Source organism: Peromyscus eremicus, chromosome X, assembly GCF_949786415.1.
Source record: "Peromyscus eremicus chromosome X, PerEre_H2_v1, whole genome shotgun sequence".
Classification (NCBI taxonomy): Eukaryota; Metazoa; Chordata; class Mammalia; order Rodentia; family Cricetidae; genus Peromyscus; species Peromyscus eremicus.
Window position 1 is genome coordinate 10,029,933 of NC_081439.1, and position 27,688 is coordinate 10,057,620.

General features: G+C 42.4%; 1 protein-coding gene across 2 annotated transcripts in view; it reads left to right on the forward strand.

Annotated features, from left to right (window-relative positions):
- The first annotated feature begins 219 nt into the window (after positions 1-219).
- The window catches only part of Srpx (sushi repeat containing protein X-linked), a 73,944-nt gene continuing 46,475 nt past the window's right edge, over positions 220-27,688 (forward strand). Inside the window, exon 1 of one of the 2 annotated variants that reach the window (XM_059250799.1) lies at positions 220-453. In XM_059250799.1, the coding sequence (XP_059106782.1) occupies positions 360-453 (94 nt within the window). In that variant the 5' untranslated portion in view covers positions 220-359. The remainder of the gene's footprint in view (positions 454-27,688) is intronic. The other variant, XM_059250802.1, reaches the window with a different exon arrangement.

The following is a 27,688-nucleotide window of genomic DNA, read 5'->3' on the forward strand; positions in this document are numbered from 1 at the left end:
GATACTTTTGGATGTAATGGGTTTCTAGAGCCTCTCGCTGGGAGACCTCTGGCTCCGAGAGGAACAGCCGGAAAGAAGGGATGGAACAAAAAGAGGGGGTGGGCAAATGGTGGGGCGGGGAACCCTGAACCACTCTGTGTTCCAGGGAGGAGGAGGTGAAGGAGGAGGAGGAGGAGGAGGGAGGGAGGGAGGGAGGCCAGGCCCCAGACTGGAGGGAGGGAAAGAAGGAGGCCGAGGAGGAGTTTTCCAGCCTGGCCTTAGCGGCTCTGGCTCACTACACAGCCCCTTGGTCTCCGGGCCTCTTCCCGCCCCTTAAGCGCGCTGAGCAGTCTGCCCTGCAAGGGAAGCTCCGGCTGGCCATGGGGAGCCCGGGACTCGGCCCCGTGCTGTTGCTGCCTCAAGCGCTGCTGCTACTGCTGCTGCTGTGCGTCCCACCCAGCCAGGGCTTCCCAGGTAGGACCTAGAGATGGGGGTGTCTCCCCAGCGGGGCATCAAGGAACCTTGGAGCCGTCTGCTGAAACCCCTGGCTCGGAACAGCGGGAGGTGTGGGGGCGCCCTTTGTTTACTGTGAACTCAGCTTTGGCAAGTTCCAGGGAGCCGGTCAAGAGGAGTGGGGCTCCCGACTGGGTACATGGAGGGGGATCTGAAGCTATGGGATCACGCCGTGCCCAGAACCTGAGCCTGAGCACCTTCTGCTCCCAGGGCTCCGGGATTTAAACCAAACCCTCTTGGCATAGAAGGCTACGAAGAGAAAGTTTGGTCACAGGCTCTTTTGCTTCTGTCTCACCACACCGCGTTGCTTTTTTTTTTTTTTTTTTTTTTTGCCTCTCACGGTTTTGATGGCTGTCAACGCTCTGGGCCTGGCGTCTTGCTTTTGGAAGGCGCCCCATATCTTGGCCCCCTCTGGAGCTGCCAAGACTCATGGACTTCACCAGCCTGAGGAACCTTCATGCATCCTCTTGTCTCGTGTCCGTCCTACCCCCACCCCACCCCACCCCACCCCACCCCACCCCACCCCCGCCCCACGCTCCATACTCCGGAATTCCGAGAAAGTTTGCTTCTCTGAGGGAGAAGTGCCAGCTGAGAGTGGTGACATGTGGCATGCTCTTGGTTAGCACCAGGGAAAGTGGGAAAGGCTCGGGGTTGTGCTGGAGGGCGTGGTCTCCAGCATCTAAGGGGATCCTGGTATTTACTGAGTCTTCAGAGTGCAGGGAAAATTCTCTTTGAAAATGCTTTTTTTAAAAATCTCTAGTTAATGTCCTCACAATGAAGTCTTAGGTTAACAGAGAGCTGCAGAGGAGCAGGGCTACATGCATGGCATGCACCCCTGTGGCTTTGGAATGAAGCGTCAATCTTTGCAGAGGTTTTAACTTTCTGTTAATAGAAAAGAGGTGACATGAATTAGAAAGTGTGCAAATACTTGCCTATGTGTTCAACATCACTATGGGAAGTTAAAATCTGGAGCCCGCCCGAGAAGAAATTTCTTGGAATTGAGATAAAAGGATAAGGAGTTCCCAGCTAGGGAGCTGGGTAGACAAACGTAGGGAATCATGTTCTGAGTGAATGAATGAATGAACGAACGAACGAACGACATGTGAGTTAATAGACAAGAACATTTGCGCTTTGAGCTGATGCTTGCAGGTTTAAAGTTTTGAAGGAACTGATTAGGGGCAAAACGCAAGGGAGTCTTTAGCTCCCTTGCTAGGGAAATGCGGTTTTATGATGTTAGTGCCTCCACTCCCACCTCCTTGACAACCATTGTGTTAAAAGGGGCTTAGAGGGGAAGGAGAGACAGTCTAACTGAAAGAGCCTCCTCTTCTGGTTGAGCCTGTACCAGGCAGACACCCCTTTCTTTTTCATGTGCTTTTCCTCCTCTCTCCTGCTCCCCCCTCCACCTCCTTTCTCTCAGCTTCTACCCTTATATAGTATAGCTTGCCGCCAAGCCTCAGACACCCACAGAATCCTAGATTGGCCAGCTCAGGCACTTACTACTGCTTATGTTTTGGGACTTGCCCTTGGCTTTCTTGGCTTAGTTGGACAGGCTGCAGGTCCCTCCTCTCTCAGTCAGGCAGCCAGCCACCAGGTTCCTCTTTGCCACCGTTTCTGCTGATTCCTAACTTGCCAGCTGGCTTTTCTCAGAAGCGAAGGAAGCATTTCTCTGGAGCCCTTCCCCCCTTTTTCTAGCATATTTCTAGATAGTTCCTTTTTAAAATTACTTATATTATTTTTATATAATATAATTATACCATTTCTCCCTTCCTTTTCCACTCTCCAAGCCTTCCTATATACCTCACCCCCTTGCTTTCTACACCACAGAATACTATTCAGCTGGAGCCCTATCTTGGCACATCTCTAAGAAGTATCTTGGGAAGTGAGCTCTGCTAGGGCTGTTAAAACAGACAGAGGGGATTTCAGTCCAAGCCAGAGATTGTAAAACTCTGGGGAAGGGAAATACTCCAGACTTGCTCATCTGGAGGCAAATCACATCAGCTGAGTTAGTTGTGGGGTGACGGGTTTTCAAGGTTGTCTCAGAGTCGCTCGCTCCCTCAGTAAGTGGACATCATGTCTCCAGGAAGAGCCAGTGAAAGAAGATTTGGATCTGGAACTTCACAAAGAGGGAGCTAGGAATTTAGGGCCCAGTCAGCACCCTAATTATGTAACCATCTGAGCTCTTATAGCAAATCTGTCAGAGAAAGGGGAAATCTTTCCCATTCCCACCCAGAGAAGCTCTCTGGAGTTCTCCCAAACATGAATTTGATGCAGCTTTCCCAGGCCTCTGATGTATTCTTTGCACTCTTGCAAAGACTGTGTGGCTACAGAAACCCACAGGAAGCATATGAAGTGCTCCTAGCAAAACTGCCCGTGTTTGTGTTTGTGTCTTTTTAAGGAATGGATCTTTGTCATTATTTCTATTCTTAAGTGAATTCTTGAAAGCCTCGGTGTGTCTCAGAGTTTGGAAGTTCACTCTACCTCCTGCAAACAAAGCTGAAGGTGGAGAATGATTGCTGTGGCCATGGAAAAAGGCCCCGTGAGTCTTTCTAGTTCTGGAGAAAACAGGAAAAGTACCTTGATTCCATTAGTTAGGAAAACCTAAAGCCACATCAGCCCATGGCAGTCAAAGCAGTCTTTGGAACCAGCACATTTGGAGATAAGTATTAGGAGCCAAGCACCTGGCTCAAGCCCTACAATTAAGGTCTCACCAGAAACTGGCTAGAACTTTCTATTTGTGTTTAAAGCATATAATCAACTGACAAAAATGACTCTGCAATATAAAAGGGGATCTGCTAGAGAGAGGAGGGCATTTTCATCTGGCACTGTCTTTGTTGAGAACACTTCCCCTACAGTAAATTGTTACCACTTCTCATTTCACAGATTTGTGAGTTGAACAAGGTACCAGAAACCATCATTAAGACACCAATTTCAGATCTTCCCGCCTCTTCAGTCCTTGCACTATAATCAAAGTACATCCCTTCATCCCTTCCCTTCTAGATGACGACCATAACAGTCTCACTGTTAGTCTCTCTGGAGCTAATTCATTGTAATTTTTTTTTTGCCAGCCAAATACTAGTCTTTTCAGTGAACTATTTGTGTGTGTGTGTACATGTGCATGTGTACAGGTAAGTGCATATGCGTGTGTGTGTGTGTGTGTGTGTGTGTGTGTGTGTGTGTGTGTGTTGTATTCTTGTAGAAGCTGGAAGTCAGTTTTAGGTGTCTTCTCTTATTTAGTGCTGGGATTACAAATGTGTGTCACCATACCTGGCTTTCTATGTAGATACTTCGATCTGAACTCAAATTCTTATTCATACGTGGCAAGCACTTTACTGACTGAGCTCTCTTCCCAGCCCCTAAGTGGACTAATTTGTATTCCATATTCCTCTATTCACTTAGAGCAGTAGCTCCCCACATCTACTCTCATGTGGAAGATTATTCGTTATACACAGATGGTTCCAGCACAATTCTCAAGTGTCCACTCTTGGCTACCTGTAACTTAGTCCATATGCACTACAAGTCCGTATAGCAATTTAGTTAAGTTTTCTTTCTTTATAGATGTCACTGCCTGCATCTTGGAGTGACCCACTCAGCCATTCAACTGTTCAAAATTCTCCCCATTGTCTACAACATCCACACTTTAATGAAATTAATTGACCAACTCTCCCTCCCTCCTCCCTTCCTCCCTTCCTCCCTTCCTCTCTCCCTCCCTCCTTCCCTCCCTTCTTTCCTGCCTTCCTTCCTGCCCAGTGATAGGGATGAGACACATAGCCTTGTGCATACTGTGTACACTCCAGTTCTTGAAATTATTTCTGGACCAGAGAAAAGGAAGTCTCCCGTCTTTCTTTAAAAAGCACAGCTCCTTGTGGCTATTTTGTGGTCTTTATCACACATTCCATGCATTGTAAGTTATGCACTCCTCTTCTAGATTCTGAGTCCCTAAAAGCTACATTTGTACTGTGTTTTACCCTTATCTGTATTTCCAAAAATGCTTAGCAGAATATTCGATGCTGATGGATATTTGTGCTTATGGAATTTAATGGACCCTGAAACTCTGATGATCTGCAAGAAAGGTGCATGGGTAAACGGGATTTTGTGCCACCATGAATGTAGATACATAGAAACTATGGCTTGCTGACCACAGAGGTTCATTTGAAATCCATGAGTACCCTCTGTTTAAGCAATAACTGTCTCTGTAAGATGAGAGACTGAGTGCAAGCATAAGCTGGAGTTTGCATTTATTTTTGTTGGCCACTTCATTCCATATCCTTCAAAAGTAGTTGAATAGATTCCTTAGTAAACACATATATATGTGCTACATCAATTCCCCTTTCAGTAAACACAACTAAAACGAGTAATTGAAAGCAAAGAGAGCTTCAAGAGGTTTACTGTTGCCAAACTGACATGGCATGGAGTTTGTAGCAGCCAAGTTATGATTAAGGTTGAAGATTCTCTTACAAAATAGCAGTATAAATAATTGCCTCTCACATTCTAGTTTCTAGTTTGTAGGGAGATAATTCCAGCAAGCCTCTCCATCGTTAACTGTAAATTTTCGGAAATGCCAGCTTCAGTGGGCCTTTTGCCTTGAAAGGGGCTGCTCCTCTCTCAAGATGTTTAAATTCTGCTCTAAAATAGAATTGGTTTCTGCCTTCTCTAATAAATCTGAGCTTTACCCAAAGACTTACTTTACCAAGTGGCCATGAATGATGAAGAGGTACTATGCTTGGAAAAGGGGGCTGAACAAGGTATGGCATTCCCTCTTTTCAGTGGTTTCCTGTCTTCTGGGGAACTAGGCACAGTTACCTATGTTGGCCAACACTGTAATGTAAATGTGTGATGGGTTCTGGAGGCACAGAGGAGCCATATAGGAACTTGGTCTGCATGTTGAATGAAAGCTAATGTTTGGAAATGCTGCTCCCTAGATGGGGATGTTAAAGGTCCAAGGTTCCATTAAAATGACTTCGGGCTTCACCAAGAGTGTTTTGAAATTGGAACCAGAACTCTGGACAGGTATTCCGTTCCCCCTGCCATGGGGAAAAGCCCCTATCCCAATCCAAATCTACCATTCACTAGATGGTCTTCCTGAGCTGTGTGAGAAAAATGAACACTTAACAGGCAAGATAAACAAATAAATAGATAAGTACACAAAGATGAAATTACCAGAATAGGAAAACTTTTATTCAACCGATGGGTAGGTGGAGGTGACCTCTCTAGTTACCGCCAGCTATACAGTTTCTAGTTCTCATTTAAAAAGCAACACTGAGCTAAGTGTAGCTCAAAAAGATATACCATATCTGATGCTCTAAGCTCAAACTCCAGTGCCTCCCACAAGTAAAAATAAATGATAAATAAAGAAAAAATATCAAACAAAGTAGATGTAAACATAGACTAAACTGTTCCCTGTCCTCGTTTAGCATAATGCCCAAGATCTGGGGGAGGATGTTGAGTCAATATTTGGGATATTGATTGTCTGAAGTAGTTGTGAATAAGACCCAAACTACTCAATTTCAAATATCTTTGTGGTTAGTGGTGGCGGCGCACGCCTTTAGTCCTAGCACTTGGGAGGCAGAGGCAGGCAGATCTCTGAGTTCAAGGCCAGCCTGGTCTACAGAGCAAGCTTCACAGCCAGGGTTACAAACAAGAATACAAAAACAAATATTTTTGTGGCAGTTAACAGAATTTCCAAGATTCCTTCCTGGGGGAAAGGAACAGAAGATAACAAAATGGCAGTGAATATTTATAATACTCTGAATGAAAGAGCCAACTGGGGCTGGAGAGATGGCTCAGCAGTTAAGAGCACTGGCTGTTCTTCCAGAGGTCCTGAGTTCAATTCCCAGCAACCACATGGTGGCTCACAACCATCCGTAATGAGATCTGGTGCCCTCTTCTGGCCTGCAGGTGTATATGCAGACAAAATATTGTATACATAATAAATAAATCTTTAAAAAAAAAAAAAGAGCCAATTGGACAGGAGGAGGGCATACTTAGGTGATGAGACCTTTGCTCATCAAACTGCCCTAGGACACTACTCGGAGATTTAGAAGCTCTGAGAAGTTTAAAAGTTCTGAGGGTTTCTGATAAAGATTTAAAAGGCAAGCTTGCACCAAATGTCCTCAGGAGAACTGCTGAGCTGCCACGTGCTTCAGGTAATAATTGGTTACACCTGGATCATAAAAGCACATGGCACACTCTGTCCTCAGAAAACTCTGGAGCACAGATTCCTCAGCCAAAAGACGCACTCGCCCATAATTCTTTGCTAATACTGGATATGTCTCTGTGCATTGTTCTCCAGGGAGAAGATAAATGAGTTCGGACCTAATGACTAGGATTATCCCAGAAACTTGGAGTTGTAAATTGCATATATTTGTTTAAAAACCGTTTTTTAATCAATTAAATTTTTTTCGTTTATTTTACATCCTGACCGTAGTTTCCCCTCCCTCCTCTCCTCCCATTCCCTCCTCACACCTTCCTCCTGCCCCGCCCCCAATCCAGTCCTCCTATGTTTCTGTTCAGAAAGGGGCAGGCCTCCCATGGATATCAACACAGCATGGCATATCAAGTTGAGGTAGGACTAAGCTTCTCCCCTTGTATTAAGGCTGGGCAAGGCAACCCAGTATGGGGAATAGGTTCCCCAAAGCCAGCTCAAACATTAGGGACAGGCCATGATCCCACTGCTAGGAGTTCCACAAATAGGCCAAGCTACTCAACTGTCACACATCTACAGAGGACCTAGATTGGACCCATTCATGCCCTCTAGCTGTCGGTCCAGTCTGTGAGCTCCTATAAGCCCAGGTTAATTATTTCTGTGGGTTCTCTTCTGATGACCTTGACCCCCCTAGCTCGTACAATCCTTCCTCTCTTCAACAGGATTCCCTGAGCCCCACCCAGAGCTAGGCTGTGGGTCTCTGCATTTGTTTCCATCAGTTACTGGATGAAGGTTCTTTGATGACAACTGGTAGTCACCAATCTGATCACAGAAGATGGCCAGTTCAGGCACCCTCTCCACTATTGCTAGGAGTCTTAGCTGATTCATCCTTGTGGGTTCCTGGGAGTTTCCCTGGCACCAGGTTTCTCCCTAACCTTGAAATGCCCACCCATCAAGACATCTCTTTCATTACTCCTCTCCTCCGTGCTGCCCCCCAGCCCACTAGATCCCTCATGTTCCCATGCCCCCTGCCCCTAGTTTACCCAGGAGATCTCTTCTATTTCCCCATCCTAGGAGAATCCATGCTTCCCTCGTAGGATCCTCCTTGTTATCTAGCTTCCCTGGGGCTGTGGATTGTAGCCTGTCTATCCTTTACTTTGCAGCTAATATCCACTTATGAGTGAGCACATACTATGTTTGTCTTTCTGGGTCTGGGTTACCTTACTCAGGATGGTTTTTTTTCTAGTACCACCCATTTGCCTGCAGATTTCATGATGTCATTGTTTTTTTACAGCTGAGTATCACTCCATTTTCTTTATCCATTCTTTGGTTGAGGGGCATCTAGTTGAGCAAGTGTCCTTGTAGTGTCATTGAGCATCCTTTGGATATATGCCCAAAATTGGTATAGCTGGGTCTTGAGGCAGATTGATTCCCAATTTTCTGAGTACAAGTTTGTACTCCCACCAACAATGCAAGAGTGCTCTGACAGGTGTAAGATGATAGATATCTCAGAGTCATTTTGATTTGCATTTCCCTGATGACTAAGGATGTTGAGCAATTCCTTAAATGTCTTTTGGTCATTTGAGATTCTTCTGTTGAGAATTCTCTGTTTAGATCATCACCCCATTTTTTTTATTGGATTATTTGGTTTGTTGGTATTTAATTTCTTGATTATATATATTAGAAACCAGCCCTCTGTCAGATGTGGGGTTTTTGAAGATCTTTTCCCATTCTGTAGGCTGCCATTTTGTTTTATTGACAGTGTCCTTTGCCTGATAGAAGCTTTTCAGTTTCATGAGGTCCCATTTATTAATTGTTGATCTTCGTGTCTGTGCTACTGGTGTTCTATTCAGGAAGTGATCTCCGGTGCCAATGCATTCAAGTCTACTTCCCACTTTCTCTTCTATCAGGTTCAGTGTAACTGGATTTATGTTGAGGTCTTTGATCCACTTGGACTTGATTTTTGTGCACGGTGATAGATATGGATCTACTTGTATTCTTTTACATGCCGACATCCAGTTATGCCAGCATCATTTGTTGAAGGTACTTTCCTTTTTCTTTTGTATAATTTTGGCTTCTTTGTCAAAAATCAAGTGTTCATAGCTGTGTGGATTTTTGTCAGGCTCTTCTATTCATTTCTATTGATCCACTTGTCTGTTTTATGCCAATACCAAGCTGTTTTTATTACTATAACTTTATAGTAGAGCTTGAAATTGGGGATGGTGATACCTCCAGAAATACCTTTATTTTACAGGATTGTTTTAGCTATCCTGGTTTTTTGTTTTTCCATATGAAGTTGAGTCTTGTTCTTTGGAGGTTTGTGAAGAATTGTGTTGGAATTTTCATGGGGATTGCATTGAATCTGTAGCTTTTGATAAGATGGCCATTTTTTTTTTTCGAGACAGGGTTTCTCTTTGTAGCTTTGGAGCCTGTCCTGGAATTCACTCTGTAGCCCAGGCTGGCTTCTAACTCACAGAGATCCTCCTGCCTCTGCCTCCCGAGTGCTGGGATTAAAGGCATGCGCCACCACCGCCCGGCAAGATGGCCATTTTTACTATGTTAATCCTACCTATCCAAGAGCATGGGAGATCTTTCCATCTTCTGGTGTCTTCTCCAATTTCTTTCCTCAAAGACTTAAAGTTCTTGTCATACAGATCTTTCACTTTTTTGGTTAGAGTTACCCCAAGCTATTTTATATTTGTGGCTATTGTGAAGGGTGTTGTTTCCTTGATTTCTTTCTTAGCCTGTTTATCATTTGTATATAGGAGGGCTCTGATTTTTTTTTTTTTAGTTAACCTTGTATCCCGCCACATTACTGAAGGAGTTTATCAGCTGTAGGAATTCCCTGGTAGAATTTTTGGGGTCACTTATGTACACTATCATATCATCTGGAAATAGCGAAAGTTTGACTTCTTCCTTTCCAATTTGTATCCCCTTGATCTCCTTATGTTGTCTTATTGCTCTAGCTAGAACTTCAAGTACTATATTGAATAGATAAGAAGAGAGTGGACCATGGCGTACTTTTAGCTTGGGCTTCAAATATCATTACAATAGTTTTTCTGTCCTGCTCTTATAGTGACCTGTAGTGTGATTAGTCACATGTACCAGCAATATGTTTTCTGATGTCATCATCACAGTGTCCCTCCAGTTGTGTTTAGAGGACATGTGTTCAATGAAGTTGCACCGTAGTGTCCTCTAATGATTGGCCTTGGTCTGTGGATTATTGTGTGGATGGCTGAGTGACCCTGCCTGGTCCGGGCTTCCAAGAATATTCAAGCACACTAGTTAAATCGGAGCCACAGGGTAAGAATCAAGCCAAGAGTTTTCAGGCCCATTGTGGACTGTTGAGGAAGAGTTGTTTACATCCCCCATTTTCTGAAACTCAGCTCCCACATGGCCATTCCTTATAGGAACTCTGTAGACACATGGTTACTGACTCAGTATTTGTCAGAATAAGGCAGTTCCTCTTAATGCCAGTGGTAAAATGCTGTTTTATCTCAGATTTTAACTCAGCTTTTTAGGTAGTAGAATCATATTCTTTCAGTATTATCTATGTGTAGATATAATGCCCTCACCCGTGTAAAGTCTTACTAATTTGTCTATCATCATCGCTTAGCAGGGAACCTGGCTTCAAGAGGGTAACAATATGTCAGGAGGGAATGCTTCTGGCCAGCTTCAACTCACCCACCTGGATGGGTGTCTCAGGCTCTATATAGGTTTTTATCTAGTTTTTTCGTTTATACCCAGGTTCCCCTGAGCAGCCTGCCTATTTCATTTGCTGTGGAAAACTCTGGCAGTAAGGATGCCTCAGACATGAACTCTTCATGCATTTTAGGGAGGTGCCTCTCAGGCCTGGCCAGGTGGTATGTCTGGAGTCACATAGGTAGTTCAAAGTAGAGCTGTAGTTAGAGCTCAGTGAGTTCCCTTCTCTCCTGCAGGTCTGTGTTTGAATTTACATCTGGTGTGACCACTACATATTAAGCACTTTTCTGGCTCAAGAACTAGCAAACAAGGATAAATTATGCTGCGGCACTCCCTGAGACCCCATCTAGCATGTAACTCAGCATCATTATTTATATGAATCCTTGTGTATACTCTCACTCATTCATCTTTGATCCAACTACTTGGGTATTTTTCAATGGTTGTTTGAGAAGCTCCTGCCCCAAGGCCAGCTCTTGATCCCCTTTAAGGACATTAGGGTCCCATAAGCTTTGTCTCTACACACTTGTTTTGAGTTGCACACCTGATTTGTGGTGACATTTTAACAGCTTTACTAAGACATAATTCACCTACCCATTTAAACTGTCCACTTCAGTGGTTGTGGTATATTCATAGAGTTCTGTGTCCATCATCTTAATCAGTGTTAGGACATTTTTATTGTTCCCCAAAGAAACCTTATCCCCTTTGGCTGTCACTGCCCAAACCTGACTGCTAGGCAACCTATTTGCCTCCATAGAATTGCCAACTCTTGACATTCTCTATAAAGTGAAGTTACACAAAACTAGTCTTTTTGTGAGTTGTGACTCTCATTTAGCACAATGCTTTAGAAGTTCATCCTTGTTGTCCCTTGATTCCTATAATTATTCCAGTCCATTCTACAAATATACTCCATTATATTTGCCTGTTGATTAGTTAATACACAAGTGGGTTGCTTCCACTTAAGTCACTTAGGAATAAAATGTTGCAGTAAAAAATTGTGTACAGATCTTTGTGGGGACATAAACTGTCATTTCTCTTGGCTAGATGCTTAGGAATGGAACTTCTGGGTCATATGGTCACTCTGGGGTGAAACATCCAGGGACCTACAAAACTCTTTTCCAGAATAACTATCTCCTTTTACCGTCCCACTAGTAATGTATGTTGTAACATCTGTGCAATCTCAGCATCACTCACCCTTACACTGACTGTCTTTTCTATTAAGTAGACCCCTGCTCATTCAGAGTTTCCCCTCACATAGTGAGTGACAAAACTGGGTCTTTTCTGTGAACCAAGAAAGGATACTAGCTGGAGAAAGCCAATGATGTCTGCTATTTCACTGCTTGCTGGAGGAGTACTGCTAGCCCGCAATGCACCTCTCAATGAATTAGAACAGGATGCCCAGTTACATGGGCATAGAATTCTATCTGGAGACAGACTTTGGGCTAATTTAGAAATAGGGGCAGGTCCAGGACTCAAGACTGGAAGAGGAAAGGCTGGCTAGTGTGGTGAGCCTGGTTACTCTTTTGGTGGATATTATGGTGTGGGAAACTCTCTGGACAGATGTGTTGAATGATAGTGGTTTAGCCTCAAAAGAGACAAAGCTATGCATCTGGTATTCTTTTAAAGCCTTGAGTATTTAAAAGGAAAACAAAACAAAAAGCTGTGCTTGCATTTCAGCATTGATCCTTGCACCCTTGGGTCATCTGGAACCAAGTCAAAAATTCAGCCATGTAGGCCTTGCCCAAGTCTTGCTGAATCAGCATCTACATTTTAACAAGATCCTGCTGACGATCTGTAGACAAGGAAATTTGAGTACTGGTCTGATGAGCAAGCACAGCCCTTTGCCAAAACAGAGTGGCTTGCCTGTTTAGAATCGCCACACAATGGCTCACTTCCTCTCCTCTCCCTTTTGTGGTTGGTTTTGATTTCATCACTGAATCATTTGGACTTCCATTTGTAAGTCCTTTACATTCCTGAGATAAACATGTACACCTTTAGGTTTCTAGTCCCTTCTCTAGCTCAAAGCACAAATATAAATCTTCAGGCCCTCCACTCTTTTTTTTTTAAATATATTGTGTTTTGTTTTGCTCTCTCTGTCTCTCTTTGCCTCTCTGTCTCCGTCTCTCTGTCTCTCTGTCTCTCTCTGCCCTTGATTATTTCTTTTCAAGTCTGCTGACCAGTTCAGCGCCTGCCTGGTCCAACACAGAACAACAGCAAAGCATATCTTAAGATTGACTTGCATAGCTTTCCTTTGCAGCTAATAATTTTAGCTAGTTAAAAAAAAAAAACAGTAAGTTGGGTCTAATGTCACAGCTCTGTACCCCCAGGTACATGGGAAGCTAAGGCCTGCCTGGGCTACAGAGTGAGTCCAAGATCAGCCTGGGTAACTTAGTGATAGCCTGGCTCAAAAAGCAAAAAGGAAATTTGAGATATGGCTCAGGGAAAAAATGTTTTCCTATCACATGCAAGATGCTAAGTTTAACCCCCAGTATTAAAAGGGGGGAGGGGAGGAAAGAAATGTAGACCAATCAGGGCTGTTGCTCCTCCTCCTCCTAACAAGACTTGATTATAATTATTCTGAGAATAACTAGATCTGACTGGCCCTTAAAGGCTGAGGTTGAAATTACCTGTCATCATACTAGAAACCAATGTCAATGAGGTTAGAAGAGCTGGCAGTTTGGAGGGTGGTGAAAGAAAGACCAATGGGGAGGTCAGGTGAACACATCAGTGCCTCACTTCAGGCTCTGCCCTGAAAAGTCCACAAATTGGAAAGACTAGAATGATTGAGTTTTAATAACATCTAAGAGGGTTATTTGTGGGTTATGTTGGGGTAGGCATGTGGTTATGAACCCAACAATGGTCTCTAAGAAGACCTGATTGTGGAGTCTGGTGAATTTTAATTTGATAGATCTGGAGCAGGGAATAGTTAATTTGGGTACAGTCTGCAAATTGGTCCAAGCATGCCACATTTGTCCCCTCCTGTTTTCATATCATCAGTCACGCAAAAGTTTTAAGTGGTAAAAATATTCAAAAGGGAACTAATAATTATTTTCTTATCATTGGAACACAGCTGTATTAATTCACTTGAGTATACTATGTGTCCACTTGGTGATATAAAAATAATATTGACTCATTTTGACAGATATCATGTCTTATGAAACTAAAAACAGTTTTCCTAAAAAGTTTGCCAATGCCTAATGTAAGTCTTGCTTCTGAAAGTGTAACTTGAGAATCAGCTTCTCCTGGTAACTTTAGAGGAATGTTAGATTTTGAATACCATTCCAGACCTATGAAATTGCAGCCTGCCTTTTAAGAGGGATGCCTAGGTGTTTGGAATTGCTTCCTCCCCACTAGTAGACTCAGCTCAGGACTCATCTTGGAGGTCTAGACCAGCATGTTATAACTAACACTATACTCAATTTATATGGCATACAACTTTATATCTAGTTTTCTAGGTTTGGGACTGTAACACCCAGATATCTCAAACTCTCTGGAAATGAAGTTCTCATTGTATTCCTTACAGTCCTTGGCTAAGTGCCAGTGTTCTAATCTAAGCTGGAAATGGCTGGGCCTTTGTTATCTGTTGACAGATTGCCTTGATGTTGCCAGGGTTTGGAGGCTTCATGTAGTTGGAAGTTTTCCTGTGTCCACAGCCACTCAGACCCAAGTAAACATACAAAGGCTTATATTAATTAAAACTGCTTGGCCATTAGCTCAGGCTTACTACTGACTAGCTTGTATACTTAAATTCAGCCCATTTCTGTTAATCTATATGTCACCATGTGTTCCTTGGCTTTACCTGTGTGCCATTACAAGCTGCTCCCTGGACAGCAGGCTGGTGTCTCCTGAATCAGTCTTTCTTCTTCCCAGAATTTTCCTTGTCTGCTTATCCTGCCTATACTTCCTGCCTGACTACTGGCCAATCAGCATTTTATTAAACCAGTGTACAAAAGCATTACTCCACAGCAGCTTCGGACTCTAGTTTCTTTGGATCCTGACAGGATCTTGCTACATGATATGGCTCAAAGCCCTCTAATGTCTTCCACACACTTCTTTGAAACATTTTCCAGAGGCACGTAGATATTTCCTATTTATGTATGGTTGCATTGTCATTAAATTGAGACATGCTGAGTACTAAGCTCTGAATAGTTTTTCCCCCTCCAAAACTCAAATGAAATTTGGTTACCATTGTGGTGGGGTTGGAATGTGAGACTTTGAAGAGATTATTGGAACACCAAGAAGGACTAATGCCTTTCCCATGAGTAGGTCCTTACTTTCATAGGACTGAATCAGGTATAGTGATTTTGGATTATTATAAAGCAAAGCTACTTCTCATTTGGCATCTATACACACATATTTGCCCTTCTCATTCTCACTAAGGGTTGTAATACAAGGTTATCCCCATATATAACTTCCTACCTTGAACTTCCCAGCCTCCAGAACTGCCAACTAAAATAAGTTCATTTTCAATCACCCAGTCTCTGGTGTTTGGCTGTAGCAACAGAAAGTGGCCCCAAACACAAGGTTGAATATGTTTCTGTAGTACAGGACTGCTCAGAATCATCAGTATGTTAATATAGCTTGTGACCGTCTGATAGAGGACTGGGAAGAAAATCTCAAATCATGACTCCCAGACCACTTCCGGTAGCAGCACCACCCAAGAATATGTGAGGTATATAAATTCTCAGGCCCCATCCTAGGACTACTGAATCAGAAACAGGTTCCTAGGAAAGCTGGGGCCTAGCAATCTGTTTTAACAGACACTCCAAGTACTTCTCACACAGCGATGTATGAGAATCATTCGTGTGGACAATTTCAAATCAGTTTTTCAGAACTTCTAACTGGACTAGTGTTTCCCATGTTGTTTTTAACAAGAACTGTTTATTCATTTTAAATTTTAGGACAGGACCTTGGGAAACACCACCCTGACCTTACTAAGTAGAAATGGACACAGTAGGTTTTGAGAGTAAGCCTTGAGTTGAATCATCTCTCTGAGATTTGTGTCCTGAAGCAGTTTGTATGCATGCTTGGTTTGAAAAAAGTTTCCCAGATCAAAAGGCAGAAGCAGCTGGCTGATGCAAACACATGTTCTTTACAGTGTGTTTCTGTATACTGAAATGTGAAGAAGGCTGAGGAACAGCCCTGGGGCTAGTCCTTCTCCTATGCACAGTTCATCCTTTCAGGATACTGACCTGTGGGAGAGTGTGCCAGTCTGCAGGCTGTGCCTCTCAGGCTAGATGGTTGCCCTGCTTTATCGAGCCCACCTCATCCCTTCTCATGTACACGTTCTTTCTCCTTTGCTCGCAGTAGGTTTGTATCTACCACATTGTCACTTAGTCTGAAAGTTGCGGTGACACTGAAGTTACTGTACTTCCTCTGAGAGGAGTTCGGGGTGAGGAGGCCACTCTGACCTTGGTTTTCGGGGAGAACGGACAAGACAATGGACAACTTCCATTTTTATACTTCTTTTGGGAGGGAAAAGAAAACTCTTGTGCTGTATCTTACTTTTGTCTGCCCTGTAGTCTGCAAAATTGTGCTTCAAAACAAAAACAGGCCGTTTGATGTTGTAGATAAGCTAGAACTCTGATGAATACACTTAAATGATGCTTTTAAATGCAATAAAAAGACATTGGAGATGGAGCTCAGTGGTAGATCACTTACTTAGCAGTTGCAAGGCCCTGAGTTTGAGCTCCACTCAGAAGAAAACTAAAAGTGAATCGTATTTATTGTGAAAACACTCAGAGACCTGAAAAGCTGGAAGTAGATTTACCTCTCATTCTCCTCTAGACTCCCATTTTCTCCCTAAAATCACCACTCTGAAGAGTTTAGTATAAACTTGTAGACATTTTTCTCTGTGTGTGATTTTGGTAAAGATACGAGAGGTTTGAAAAAATATTGCATTGCCACATGAAATAACAATGATGGTAAATACATGCAATGATCTCATTTTCCAGGAAGCAGGCCCATGAGATAGAGGGCTTTAGATGGGAGTGTGGTCCGAGAGGAAATTTGTCTCCAGCTCTCTCCCATGCTCACTGTCAGATACCAGTCAGTGCCTTGGTCCATGGCCTTGTCCAAAGCCTGGCTGCAGCCTCCCTTCCTTTATTCAATTTTCATTGTGTCCCTGGCATTCTGTGTGGACAGTTAAACCTTTGGAGGACCATATGACACACCACAAATTGCTTTTGTTCCATCATCTGGTTTTACTTTAAAGGGTAGCCTTCTTCCTTCTGTCTGTGTTGAGTGGGAACAGTTAGGTTTCAGAGCTTTGGAAACAGTCTTAGTGGAAACAGGAGCTGGCATTAGTTAACAGCCCCTGCTTTGTGCTGACGTCCTCACTTTTAGGTACCTGTATTTTTCCTGTTCCCCCTCTGTCTCTAAGATCTAAACAACAGGCAGAAACACCCCTGGTCCTTCAAACTATGAAGCAATAGGAGACTATACTGGAAAAAAAGTGTTCTTTCCCTTTGGACTAGAGTAATGCCTTCATTTATAAAGTTATCCTTTCAGCTTTCTTTTTTTTTAAGATCTAAAATATGGCCACAATTAAAATTTCACAAGCCACATGTTGTCTTCATTGTCTGTGCTAATTAAAAGCAGAGCTCTTGGAGACTGAGGGGGTCATCTTCTCTGCCGAGAGTTTTCCTCTGGGGCTCTTCTGCAGAAGTGTTTCAATAGAGGGTGGAATGCTGTCCTCGATGAAGCAGCTATAGGAGCAAGGCTGACTAAGAGTTCATGCTTCCCAAGGATTACTTTCTCATCCTCTACCCACTCTACTGCTTTGGGTTTTTTTTTTTTTTTTTTTAAATAAAATCAAGCTACAGTGGACATGTAGGAGCATTCTTGACTGAGAAAAAAATTAACATAAGGACAGTGGTTGGGTGCAAGAGTGTGGGTGACATTCCGCAGTAAGATGGAACTCCAGTCACCCACAGTGGCAACCCTCTTCAGTTGCCCAGTAAGTGGTATCGTTTTGGCCTACCCATTCTTCTTTGCCTCCCTTTGTCTGCCCATCATTATGCGTTCGTGTGCCCTGTTTTAAGGCCTGCTTTGGGAGAAGATAAACATTGACTATGCTGCAATTTAACCCAGGGATTTGGTTTCCCTCCTGAAGTTAAACCAACTGCTAAGTTGATACCTGCTAATGGGGGTTTCTATGATAGAAGCTTGAGGGTTGTTTTGCTTATTATTATGCAAGAAACTACCCAAAATTTGGCGGTTTAGATTAGTGACAACTACTTACTTGTACATGATGTTATAGTTTGGTCAGGGCTCAGTGTGGAAGACTCATTTCTCATGGGCATGCTGTTGGCTCTGTGGCTTTATCTGGGGATGCTGGATCCAAGATGGCTCCTCTCATGTGTTTGGTACTTCATCTGCAATGGCCAAGCCCTCCCATCCCCCACTTCTTTCAGCCTCTCATCGATCAGACCAGTTTTTCCCAACTGTCCAGCAGGATAAATGGACATCTCTGTATTCAGCTAGCTTCCCAATAGAGTAAACACAAAGCCTGTCAGGTTTCTGCTGTGAGGCATAGGTCATAAGTCATTGGAATTGACACAGCACCACTTTTATTGAACTTCATTAGTTAAAGAAAATGACAAGGCAGGCCAAGTTTTAGGCAGATGGCAATAGTAGGTAGATTCCAACACTTAGTAGTTTGAAGGAGTAGTACAAGTGGGAGAAATTGGTGGTAGTCTACTTTGAAGGAACTCCATTACAGGACTGGTTTGGGAATGCAAATTAGAGATATGAGTTTAACTGTCTGGGTTGTTTTCTGGGTATATTCTGACTCAGGGATGGACCCCAAATTAATTATGCAACTGTTGTGGCTTGGATATGAAATGTCCCTCATCGATCATGAGTTGAAGCTTGATTTCCAATGCACTGTTCAGAGATAGGACTTTTGGAAAGTGCCTGGACCATGAAACCTCTGACATTGTGGATTAAATCATTCAAAGTTCATATTGTGACGGCATTATTGAGAGGTGATGGAAACTAGAGGGGGCCTCGTTGGAGTAAGTGGATCACTGAAAGCATTTTTTTTTCTCGCTTCTGTATCTTTCCTCTCTGGCTCACTCTGTCTCCTGACCACCATGAAGTGAGCAGCTCAAATCTATGATGCTGTCTTGGTCATGATGTTCTGCCTTACCACAGGCATACACTAAGTGGCCAAATGGCCGTGGACTGAAATATCTGAGACCGTGAGCCAAATAAATCTTTATATTGTTCATCTCAAGTATTTTGTCACAGTGATGAAAAGTGGCTAGCATACCAATGGTATTAGACCTATTAGGTAGAGTGCAACATGAAGACTAAGAATGTATTCATGGACACTGCAAACAACTGAGTCAATTGACATCTCTGGAAACATGGAAGATTCATTTCCCAGTGGTTACTAGTACTAGCGCCACCTACCTCCCCTTCCCAAATATTTTCTTTTCCTTCACCAAGGCAAGACATGATCAAATGGACACTAAAAATAGACCGTAGACTTAAATACAAAACTTGTAAGACTTCTTGATGATACCATCAGAGAAACTGTAAGCTTGAGTAAGGTAAAAGGGTTCTCAGATATGACATCTAAAACATGATCTATAAAAGGTACAGGGAATGATGTGCTTCATCCCAATTACAATTGTTTACTCTTCAGAACATACTATTAAGGGAATGAAGAGACAAATCACAGAATGGAGAAAATATTCTGAAATGACATGTCTGATTAAAGGGCTTTCACCCAAATATACCAAGAATGCTCTGAACTCAATAATAAGAAAATAAGCAACCCCATTATAAAGAAGTCAAAATGTTTGAATAGACACAAAAGAGGATATATGAGAAAATGCTGAATATCATTATTCACCTACTAACAATTGGATGAGCATGGCTGATATAACTTCTGCTTTAATCTGTCAAAAATGTGAACACAGTCCACTTCTCTTTTGGGAAACTGACTTTCACTGTGCAGTGCAAGAACAAGGTGTGGTTATTACTATCAGGAAGAGATTTGCACACATTTCCAATCCCCGTGTAGAGCTGACTAGCTATTTTATGTTTCCCTTACTAGAATTTATGTGACACGCATCCACAAATTGCTAGCCAGGAACTTTACCACTGGCCACCAGCAATTTGAAGCAGATCATTTACTGTAAGCTCAAGAGGACGTGGGTGTCTTCTACCATGCTTTCCCAAGCCTGTCTGGTTGCTGCGCTCCCTAAAAGCCTCCCTTCATCTACTATGTCTGTCCTCAAGTATCTAATGTCCTCTCATTTCAAGGAACTTGCACATTTTGGCCTTATGACACAGGGCTTTAGTTTCCTTGGTACTACTGGTACTACTAATACATAAGAGATTTATGTCACCTTGAAATTTTTTTCTTTGAATTCACTTATACTCAGTGTTAAAGTCTGAAATGTGTTATTTTACATTTTTTTCTAGAAACAAATGCTAAATTAGATGTTCAGTGCTCAGTAAGAATGCTGATTATATGAAGAGTAAGAAATAGCTTTTTTCATCTAGTTTCTAAATTTGGAACAAGAATCCTGGATGAACAGCTGCAATGTCCCAAACAGTTTTCCATTTCTGTGAATCCCAAAGGCTTCTTCATGCACTTAACATTCCAGAAATTCCTAGAATGAAAAAAAATGAGAACACACAGAGGTTTTGTTTAGATATGTATATATGTGTGTATTGTGTATGTATGTGTATATGTTGTTTATAATAAACGTACAAAGTAGCAGGATTCTTTTAACTGATATTTGCATATATCATTTGTTTTGGTTGATTTTTCTTCCCTACTTCTCTTCCAGATCTGCCTATGCCTACCAGTCTCCTGCTTGTACCCTTTTGCCCCACCCCAGTAGTCCCCTTTCCACTTTGATGTCTCTTGTATTTGATCACCCTCTTTTATCCGTCTGCCATAAGCCCTCTTCCTCTCCTCTCATGATCCTCTTCCTGGTTTCATGACCTATGCCCACATCCTCCCTCATACCTATAGACACATAAAAAATCCAAAGTTAGGATTCACATATGAGAGAGAACATATTCCCTTCACCTTCCTGAGTCTGGATGAACCCACTTGATAAAGTATTTTCTAGATTCATCCATATTCCTGTGAATTTCATGACTTTATTTTCATCTATTACTTCAGTAACTTTTTCAAAAGTTGACATGCACTTCAGAGCAGCTCTGTGCTCTTTATCCTGATGTATTGGTGTGCCAACCTATGCCTGACTGATGCCAGTAACATCTTGATTACTGCAGCTTTGCACTAAGTCTTAAATTGGGTAGTGCGATTCCTCCAAGTTTTTTTTCCTGATTTTTATGAAATCACTTTAGACATAAATTCCAAGAAAAATCTTGCTGTGATTATTATTGGAATTATTTGAATTCTATTGATGAATTTGGGGAGACAATTGATGTCTTTTTTTGTAATTTCCAACCCATGAGCACAGTACAACTCTCCACTTATTTGGGTCTTATTTGACTTGGTTCACTAGCACTTTTTTTCATTTTCAGTAGGTAGATAAGACACATATTTTATTGGATTTGCAAGCATTTCATTTTATGTTTGTTTCATTTTTATTTTTGAATGTCTTTTACTTATCCTTTGACAATTTCCTATATGTGTACAATGTGTCTTGATCATTGTACACTCTCCCCTCCCATTCCTCCTGGGCACTCCAACACGCACCCCTCCCTCCTTCATGTCCTCACTCTTTCTTTTTAACCCATTGAGTCCATTTAACGCTCCCTGTTAGAACACTGACTTATCTTGCTGGCTTGATCTTGTTCAGGTCAGGAATTGAGCAGGGTACCACAGTTGTAGTGAGTTAAATAGTGCAACAAGCATTTCATGACAGCATTTCGTAGCACTGCTTCTCATCCTCGGGCTCTTATATTTTTCCACCCCCTCTCTGACTCTGTTCTCTAAACCTTGGAAGTGTTGATATAGATGTCCTGTTTAGGGCTGAGCACCCAATGGTCTCCAATTCTCAGCACTTTGACCAGTTCTGAGTTTAACTGCATTAACTGCTGTCCACTACAGAAGAAGCTTCTCTGGTTGAGAGAAGCACTAATTGAAGGGTCTAATAAATATTTAGAAAGAAATAGTTGACAGCATCTACACTTGGCAAAACAACAGTAGTAGGTTCCTCACTAGGGCCAGTGAGCTCACTAGATCATGGACATTAGACTAGGTTTCCAGTGCCATTCTTGAATTATTGCCTATAAAAAACGATTAGGCTTTGATGAGTGACTTTTGTCTTAGGTGTGTTTCAGATGGCAAAGTCTTTATCTTGAAGCCTAATGAATATTATAATTTAGAGAATTGATTGGGATGCTCATTGTCAGAAAACTCTTCTATTTAAAGATATATCTGTTAGGATGAGAGAAGAAAGAAAACTCCACAGTCCAAAAAGTGTCGAATAATGGTTTTCTGGAGTCTCAGTTCCAGAGGTTGGTATATCTCTCTTAGCGTAGACACACGTTACATTTGTTCCTCAAAATAAATGTATTCTTGGGGGCTGGAGGGAGTGCATAGTAGTTAAGAGTGCTTAGAGCTCTTGTAGAGGACCCAGGTTCAGTTCCCAGCACCCACATAATGCAGGTTACAACCATCTGTAATTCCAGCTTCAGGAGAATCTGTCCCCTCTTCTGGCCTTCCTGGGCACTTCATGCACCTGGTGCACATACATCCATTCAGGCACACACACATCCACACTAAATAAATGTTTACAAAAAGTGAACATGGTCCCACCCAAAGCATTTTTTTCTCATAAGACAATGTCAATATATTTGAATAATGAAAGAAACATGAAATGGATAATGACTGTATAGCAAATGCAGATCTGCTTCTAATCCATTAGATCGCTCATCTGAGTAGTGAACAAGCAATCCTACCTGCAGCCTGAGAAATGAAATAGGAGAATTGGGAAAATTCAGTAAAAGATTCAGTAAAAACTTGCATGCCAATCGATTGCGTTTTTGGCCCCCGTATTGGTATTATCACATATTAGACAGCTTTTAAATGCAACAGAAATGCTCTACTTGTCCATTAAAAAGTGATCTGTGAGGACCAGGGTGGTTTTCTGTGTAGCGAAGCCAGGTAACACCACTTGCTGCATCACCGTGCAGGTCATGTGCCAAGTGGTGCTACTTCAAGTGTTTAACTCAACTTCTTGTTCAATCTAGGTATTTCTTTTTTTTTTCAAATTTTATTTATTTATGTATTTTTTTTTAGGTATGAGTACTCTATCTGCATGTATGCCCGCAGGCCATAAGAGGGCACCAGATCCCATTCTAGATGGTTGTGAGCCACCATGCGGGTGCTGGAAATTGAACTCAGGACCTTTGGAAGAGAAGCCTGTGCTCTTAACTGCTGAGCCATCTCTCCAGCCCAACCTAAGCTATTTCTAATAATGAATGAACTACTCTTTTTCTTAAAAAAAGATTTATTTATTTATTTATTTATTTATTTATTTATTTATTTATTTATTTATATATTATATGTATGTTTTGCATGCCATGCCCACGGGGGCCAGGAGAGCCTCTGATGCCATGGCCCTGGAATTACAGATGGTTCTGTGTCACCATGTGGTGCTGAGAGGCAACCTGAGTCTTCTGCAAGAGTATTAGGAGCTCTCAACCACTAACCCTCCTCTCCTATCCCAGCCTTCTGTCTTTATGTTAACCTGAGTCTTCTGCAGGAGTATTAGGGGCTCTCAACCACTAACCCTCCTCTCCTATCCCAGCCTCCTGTCTTTATGTTAAGCAGACATCTATTTGAAAACAGCTTCAGCTTAATTCCAACGATAGCTGAGTTTCAGAAAACAAATTCCTATTTATAGCCAGGCTTTATTCAAAACATCACTAAAAGTCATAGCCTCTAATTTCATGGTTTCTTTTGCAGTCTTCTCCTTTAAACCAACTATGTTGCCATGTGATTCATCATTTGCTCATAAAAATAATTCATGTATATAAATCACTATTAAAGCTTAATATTTAGTTATGCTTCAAGTAAAGCATCTGTGGTTGTTTGGGTGAGAATGCTAACATATTTGAGTGTTCGGTTTCCAGTTGGTGGACTATTTAGGAAAAATTAGGAGGTCTTGTTGGAGGAGATATGTCACTGGTGGTGGCCTTTGAGGTTTCAAAAGACCGTGCCATTCCAAGCTACCTCTTTCTCTGCCTGCTGCTTGTTGATTAAGATGTAAGTGCCTAGTTGCCACCATGCTTCCCTCCCTGATGGCCATGGACTAGCCCTCTGAAACTGTAAGCAAGCTCCCAATTAAATGCTTTCTTTTACACATTGCCTCAGTCATGGTGTCTCTTCACAGCAATAGAACAGCAACTGAGACAGCATCTAACCTCATATGTAAGACTTTTTCTCCTTATCTCTCTCATCTGTTTCCTTCTTACACTCTTGATATCAAGTCTTCCCCTTTGTTGCAATGCCTGTGTCTTAATTGTAAAGATATTCAATAGGATGTACCAGTTCCATATGCAAACTAAGGTTTCTGAAAACTGGTGGGGCTGGCCAGTCATATAGCAAGGTCATAGGGTAGAGCCATAAGAACTCTTAGTATCCCACTCTACTGATTTTTATAGAAAACCTGTGTGGCATTGTCAGAATCTTACTTCAGAGCATAGCAGAGTGAGGTACTGCTTTCTTTTTCATTTTTTTTTTGTGTGTATAGTGCATGAGTGTGTATACATGCACATGTATTGTGTACATGTTGTTTTCTGCCTTACTCATTGATGAAGCCTATCAGTTGAACCCAGAGCTTGCTGACAAGCCTAGTCTAGCTATCCAGCTTGCTCCAGGGTGCTGGAATTACAAGACAGTCACCACACCTACCTGGCATTTTACCTGAGTTTTGGAGGTCCAAACTTTATGCTTCCTGCTTACACAGCAAGCCCTGTAATTGCTGAGCCACTTCACAGCTGCTCACTGTGTTTTTGATTCACTCATAATTTTTTTTCAATACCTCAGAAGTATATACAAGAAAACCAATTTGTTATGCTATAAATCAGGATGGTGGTGGGATCTGGTTGCATTCTATTTATTGTTTTGAGTGACGTTACATAGGTATGTTCAGTTTGTAGAAATTCATTTATTGACGTGTGTGTGTGTGTGTGTGTGTGTGTGTGTGTGTGTGTGTGTGTTTGTAAAAGAAAATGGAATGTTTAGAGCTGTGGGCATGCTTCAGTTGTAGAGTTCTTGCCTAGTGTTATGACATTTGAATGTAAAATGTCACTCGTCATGTTTGAGCTCTTAACTCCTCAGCTGGTAGTATGGTTTAGGGGGTCATGGAATCTTTAAGAATGGGGTGGGAGAGGGACAAAAGTGGTGGATGTTTGGAAATTCTAGCCCAGTCCTGGTTCCAGTCTGCTCTCTGCTCTCTAATCAGCCATCATATGAGAGGCAGCAGTTACATGCTCCCAGCACTGTGGAGCCACTACCTCCAAAGACACTTTTAGTGCCATAATGGATTGCTCTTGGCAGAACAGTGAGCCAAAATAGACCTCTCATCCTGAAGTCATCTGTCAAGTGTTCTATCACAGTGAAGAGAAAAGTAACTAACATACCCGGATTGCACAAAGCCCTGGATTCCTCCCCCAGCACCATAAAAATGTGTTAAAAGTGTGGCAGCTGGGCATGGTGGATCACATCTATAACACCAGCACTCCGGAGACTAGGGCAGGAGGATTGCAGGGTTGAGACTGGCCTTATATAGAGAGTTGCAAGCCAATTCAAACTCTATAGAAAGACCCTGCAGGGGTGGGGGGACAGGGAGAAAGAAAATGAATACATAAAAGGAATCATTTCAGTAGCAGATGTGTTAGGGAAGGCTGGGAAACTGGGAGACCACTGGTCTATGAACCTGGCCCCTGATTTTTACTTGAACCTCATAGAAATATTTATTAACACCCTGTGTTGTGCAAGTCATCTCTATTCTCCATCAAAGGATTCACTTTTCTCCTGCAGCCCTTTTTTTATTCTGCTCTTCAGAGCACTTTTCCCTCCTGGCACCTACATGATGTAGGAGGCATCTGTCACAGAGCAAAGGAACAGTGATAATCAAGTGGTGATCTTGGCCAACATCCCAGGTGCTCCCTTATTTAATATTCACTATCCGTGCTTCCACAAACCAGGGCACATCTGTCTCTAGATCCTTCCTGCATGACTGTACTCTAGGCCCCCAGCAACATCTGCCAAGAAGAGCTTGAAGCTAATTTTCAAAATGACGGCTCCCAAAACTCTTGGGGTTTTTTTCCCCTCTCCTTTTTAAACATTAATTCCATGAAACATGAAATCACTATCCTCCAAGGATTGATTACCTCTCCTCTCTCCCCATCTCCACAGCACACAAGGGACTGCCTGTTTATAGCCACAAGAAGATTGAAAGCCATGCATCTTTCTCTCCTTCCTGGGGCGGAAGAAATTAGCCTTCATGGGTGTCTTTTACTTTACTTAAAAATTGTTTTCTCTCTCACATTTCAATGTTTTATTTCTTTATCTTTATGCTCACCACTTCCTCCCAAATGCTTGATTCTCTGTAACGTACAAGTCAATCTGGCGTCTGTGTGAGAAGCACTGACACAGGAGCTTCACAGAATCAACCTTGGAGTTAGAGTTCCTTCTTGTCCTGGTGCAGCAGCCTCCCCTCTCTTACCAGCATGCTTCAGCCTCAGAGAATGCTTTCTGCTACAGCAAGCTTGGATGGCAGCTCAAGAGGGTCTCAAAACCTTATAACACGCGACTTCACTTTGGGATGAAACCAATTCAACAAAATTCTAGCTGCCATCCTTGTCCCTCCCTTTTAGGGCTGTACAAAAGTAAGTTCCTTTTACTCTCATGTTATTCATGTGATGGTATTGTGACTTCTTTTATTAAAAAAATAAAACCCAAGAGTTAAATATTAGGGAATAAACCTGAGAGATACACAGAGCGGCTGAGAAATCATCACCTCCCTCTTCTCCACCTTTCCCAATAGAAACAGCTGTGCATCTCTTTAGGTCCCCCCTTATTCCCTCTGTGTCCCTCTATCTTCCTATGAGTCCATCAGAAAATTCTATGGTCTACCCTGGCCAGCTGAATGTGGACTCTGCCTTCCAAACCAAGGTCTGACTCCATTGGCGGTCTTGGAACAATACAACAAACAAATCGCCCACAACATGATGACCATTAAGTGGTCAGAACACAGTGATTATATTTCTCTTAAGTCTGGTTTCCTACAGAGTATCCATCTAAAATTCCCTCATCATTTAATAAACTACTTATTTTTTTTACTTGTTATAAAATCTAGTCCATAGTGTTTTGGTTTTATTTTGTTTTGAACCTTGCTTCCCTTTACTTGGTTTTTTGAGCCAATCTCCTGGTATGCTGTCCAGGCTATCCCCAAACTCCTGATCAATCTTTCTACCTCAGCCTACAGAGTAGCTGGGGAGATAAATGCTTGCTGTGAAGCCTGGTACCTTTGCTTTTTTTTTTTTTCTTTACAGCATCTTTCATGTTGTCTTTGTCCTTCTTAAGGTGTGGTTCAAAGAACTTATTTACAGTCTCACGTGGTGGATTCTGTTCGGAAAAGCCAGACTTCTGTAGTTTAGCCTCTGTCCTCTTGCAGATCACTGTTGCTTGGCTTTCTCCTTTTTTCCCCGGAAGCTGCTTTACCTTCATCATGTGGGTAGCCAGCTGGCTGCTCTCTCCAAAGTCTGTGAAGGTAAATCTCCCCACATTAAGCTGTGTGGACAGGTTAGCATGAAAAGAAAATACAAGGTTTCAGGCTTATATTTCTATTCAGCTCCCTCCTGTGTGTTTACAAGGAAGTACCAGCATTGATGATTTGTGTGTCCATTTTGAGCATCTGCAGCTGGCACCGACAGTGCCCTGCGCCATCCTGCCTCAGCTGAGGTGGGCAGTTCCCACACATGCTTATGGTTTCCCCCTCAGATGTTTGCAAGTCTCAGAGGCTTGCTTTCCAAGCTTTGCTCAGTTCCCTGAGACCTTGCTCAGCAGGAAGTTCTGGAAGAGTAGGAGGTTAGTAGAACTGGGCCAAGAAGGGGTGGGAGTCAGTGGACAGATGTCTCAGTTCCCATGTCCCTGGGTTGCTCCTCCTGCATTTCCTCAGTGGAGATGAGTTCAGGTTACCTCTAGAACTATCATGTTCACGAGACTACTTTCATGAGCTTCCCCCCATTTTCCTTTATTATGTCCCCTACTTTATTGCTCTGCTTTCAAGAATCACCTCCCAAATGAACTGCCAGCATTCAATTTCTTGTCTCAGGTAGGGTTCACTTTGGGAGAAACGAAAACCATGAAGGTGTCCACTCCAGTTTTCTTAACGTCTACAA